This window comes from Tasmannia lanceolata, unplaced genomic scaffold (assembly GCF_043159265.1).
Source record: "Tasmannia lanceolata isolate RefF3 unplaced genomic scaffold, GAP_Taslan_0.1 ptg000002l, whole genome shotgun sequence".
Taxonomy (NCBI): Eukaryota; Viridiplantae; Streptophyta; class Magnoliopsida; order Canellales; family Winteraceae; genus Tasmannia; species Tasmannia lanceolata.
In genome coordinates, this window is record NW_027518679.1 from 41,821,937 (window position 1) to 41,824,925 (window position 2,989).

The 2,989-nt window shown below is 38.3% G+C and overlaps 1 protein-coding gene across 1 annotated transcript; it reads right to left on the reverse strand.

Annotated features, from left to right (window-relative positions):
- Window positions 1-612: 612 nt before the first annotated feature.
- LOC143891872 (uncharacterized) lies at window positions 613-2,229 on the reverse strand. The gene is made up of 2 exons (XM_077396377.1): window positions 1,636-2,229; window positions 613-681 (listed from the first exon to the last, which is right to left on the reverse strand). Exons 1-2 carry the CDS (start codon window positions 2,227-2,229, stop codon window positions 613-615), a joined length of 663 nt encoding a protein of 220 aa, XP_077252492.1.
- Between the last annotated feature and the right edge of the window lie 760 nt (window positions 2,230-2,989).

Genomic DNA, 2,989 nt, shown 5'->3' on the forward strand with positions numbered 1-2,989 from the left:
AACCATTTAGTTGTTGGCGCCACCAAGTACACGTTAAAAGACTGGAGATGGTGGGTGTGTGTGTGAGAGAAGGTTGAAGGCAATTTTGTCACTTCAAAAAAATTTAATGGAAGAAAGTAACTGCCCTTTGTTTTTTGGATGGTATGACAATTATTTTCCAAAAGCAGGAACTAATTGGCGAATATGAAATCCTTAAGGACTATTTTTCTAAGCAGGGACTAAATGACAAAAATCCCTTATTTTTCCTATCATCGTTGTCTAAAGAAAGCTTCTGATAGGTCTAGTTCATAGCACAATGACAAAAATCCCTTATTTTTTCTATCATCGTTGACTAAAGAAAGCTTCTGATAGGTCTAGTTCATAGCACATGACAGATGTCACAGAGAGCACAAGGCTTTCAAAGCAAGTTCAGTCTAAAAAAACCAAAAGGCAACATCAAATAAAGGAAAGAAAAATAAAAATAGAGAGCAGCAACTAAAGTTCGGTGGCTGTCAGGCTCCCATGGAACCAGAAAGAAGTCTCAAAACACGGCCTAGCAAAATGATTACCAAAAAAAAAAAAAAAACACTTTCCTGCCCTACTCCCCCACTTGTGAAACATCTTCAGTAACAGCTACTTCCCAAGGAATACATCACTGAGAGCTGTGTTGGAATGCAACGAAGCCTTTAGCAGAGCCAAACCCTATAAAAACAAAGATCAGTTCATAAACAGAAGAGTGCAAGAGTATGCAAGGAGAACCTTGTTATCTGTTACAAAATCTTAATCATGCTAAAATGTGAAACAACAAATTACTCCAAAAGCTAAAGCTGTTAGAGTTGGTGTTACTTGATCATTTATAATTCAACACTCCCCATCACACATGGGCCCTCTTTTTTTGGGTTGGCATTACACCCGGATTTTTAATATCAAGGAGTTAGTTGAGTTTTGAACCCAGGGATTGTTGACGTAGGACACTAAGATTAGCATATTTCTTTATTTTATTTCTACTAGGATTAGTATCTTACTTTCTTTTTATTGGGATTTATTGTTGGTTTCTTTGTGTGGTAGATTCTAGGATTTTCTTTTAAGAGAAGTCTGCTTATTTAGAGATTGCTTTTCTATTGTATAAAGGTTGTAATATGTGAGTTATAATGGAATAATATTAAAGACTTTTGTCTCTCTATCTCTCTCTTCTCCCCTTTCCTAGTGGATTCTAGGGCAATCTTCGGATCGTACGTTTCGGCTACGATTCCACGTTTGATCCGCTGTGGTAATTGTCGTGAGGCAACAGCTCGGATACCATACCATGTGAAACGTAACAACCATTTACTCCAAAATCTAAAGCTTTTATAGTTGGCGTTATTCAATCATTTATTCTTCAACATAAAAACACATTGCTATTAGAAAGCAAAAGAGAATTAAATAAGGTCCAAGCCTCTTAAATTGCCCAAATCCAGCTCATAAATTTTCTTTTCTCTTCTTGTTTTGAGCTTGTCTTCAAGGGTATCATGACCCTAGCTGTTTTAAAAGGAATGGGAAGTGGCCTTGCTACTGCTATGGCATCATCTTTCTTTATTTAATATACTGGTAAGGGTCCGTGTAATCCCAGCTTACCCATCAAAAAAATAATGAAAATAAAGCATCTAGATGGCATACCTCTTTCATACCTACTTTCACCCCCTTCTCTTCAAGGACACCCGCATCCTTTAGATTGAACTTATTGGTGAGAACAAAGCTAGAGATGCTGGTTATGGGTGTCACTACTAAATCATCCGTCACCATGTAAGTCAGAGCATCCTTAGCAAATCCGCCTTCAGAAAATGCATTTGTTGTAATCTTAGGAAACATGCTCAACTCGTAGCACATAGTTTTTCGACATCCAGGAGCAGGACAGTGTGTATACAGAATTTGTGTTACATATGGGTGTTTTTCGCTGCAACAGTAGTAATTCTTTCTTGTTGTAGACACCTCGTTTTGCAATAAAAGAGGAGGGTTTGGGCAAGTAGGATTGAGAAGGAAGTTCTTGTCACGTCCCTGTTGAATGAAGGTGTCGTTTAAATTTTCGATGCTCTCATACAGTTTCCCCATGCACCCAACCATCTTTTGCTTGGTGAGGAGTCTTATCACAGATCCAATAGGGAGAGTTAACAGACCCATGAGAAAATCTGCAAAGTCTTTCCCAGCTTCTGCAAAGAGCAACTTGTTGGTTTTCTTGTCCACGACAAGCTTCAGATTCATAGTCGTTGCCATGTCTTAGCTAGTGTGCAACTACAAATTCCACTTTAAGAATTAGGGCTCCTTAATAATTTATAGATCCCTTTATAGTGATTCAACTTCCCAGGGTCTTGAAGAGCAAAAAAATAATGAATGACATTGAAAATCTACTCTGTACTTGGCTCTTTTGTTGATAGTGGGTTCACTTGTCAAAGGAGTTGGTAAATTGGTTTAGTAGTAGTCCTTTGGGCTGCCTCAGTTATGCTAATTGGGTGCTCACCTTGATTATCTAGTGGAATATTATCATGTTGGAAAACATTTCCAAAAACGGGATCTCTTTTGGAAAATAAAGACGCAAGTTGGTTGGTCAATTCCACAGCTTTTTTTGCATTTTATTGGGATAGGAGCACACCTCCTTGTCTTCTGTGCATGTGTCACAACATGGGCTTCATCTTTCTCTTCCAAATTAATGAAATCCCATTTTGCCAGCGGCCCGGTAGATACACAATCTCTGCCTTGACCACATTCGTGCACCCATACAAAGGCTCCATGTAATTGGATCTCAAACGGTGCTAAAATCACGTTGGAAGAGAATCATAGCTACAATTGGACCGTTCATATGGTCAATCACACTAGAAACCAAACTCTCTTAGAATCATTGAAAATTATATGGTCAATGAACAAATGGTTAGTATTGCTTCATGGGATTGGGTGCGTTCGGATTGCCGAAATCAGGCGTTGGAATCAGTTCTTTATTCTGATTCCTGTGTTCAGTTCAAAAAATGAATGGAATCAA

Bases quoted from the DNA above. Each gene is read 5' to 3' on its own strand.
- LOC143891872 (XM_077396377.1), bottom strand. From the start codon at position 2,229: ATGGCAACGACTATGAATCTGAAGCTTGTCGTGGACAAGAAAACCAAC. The intron at 682-1,635 runs GTATGCCATCTA...TTGTTTTTATAG, and splicing joins TGAAAGTAGGTATGAAAGAG to GGTTTGGCTCTGCTAAAGGC.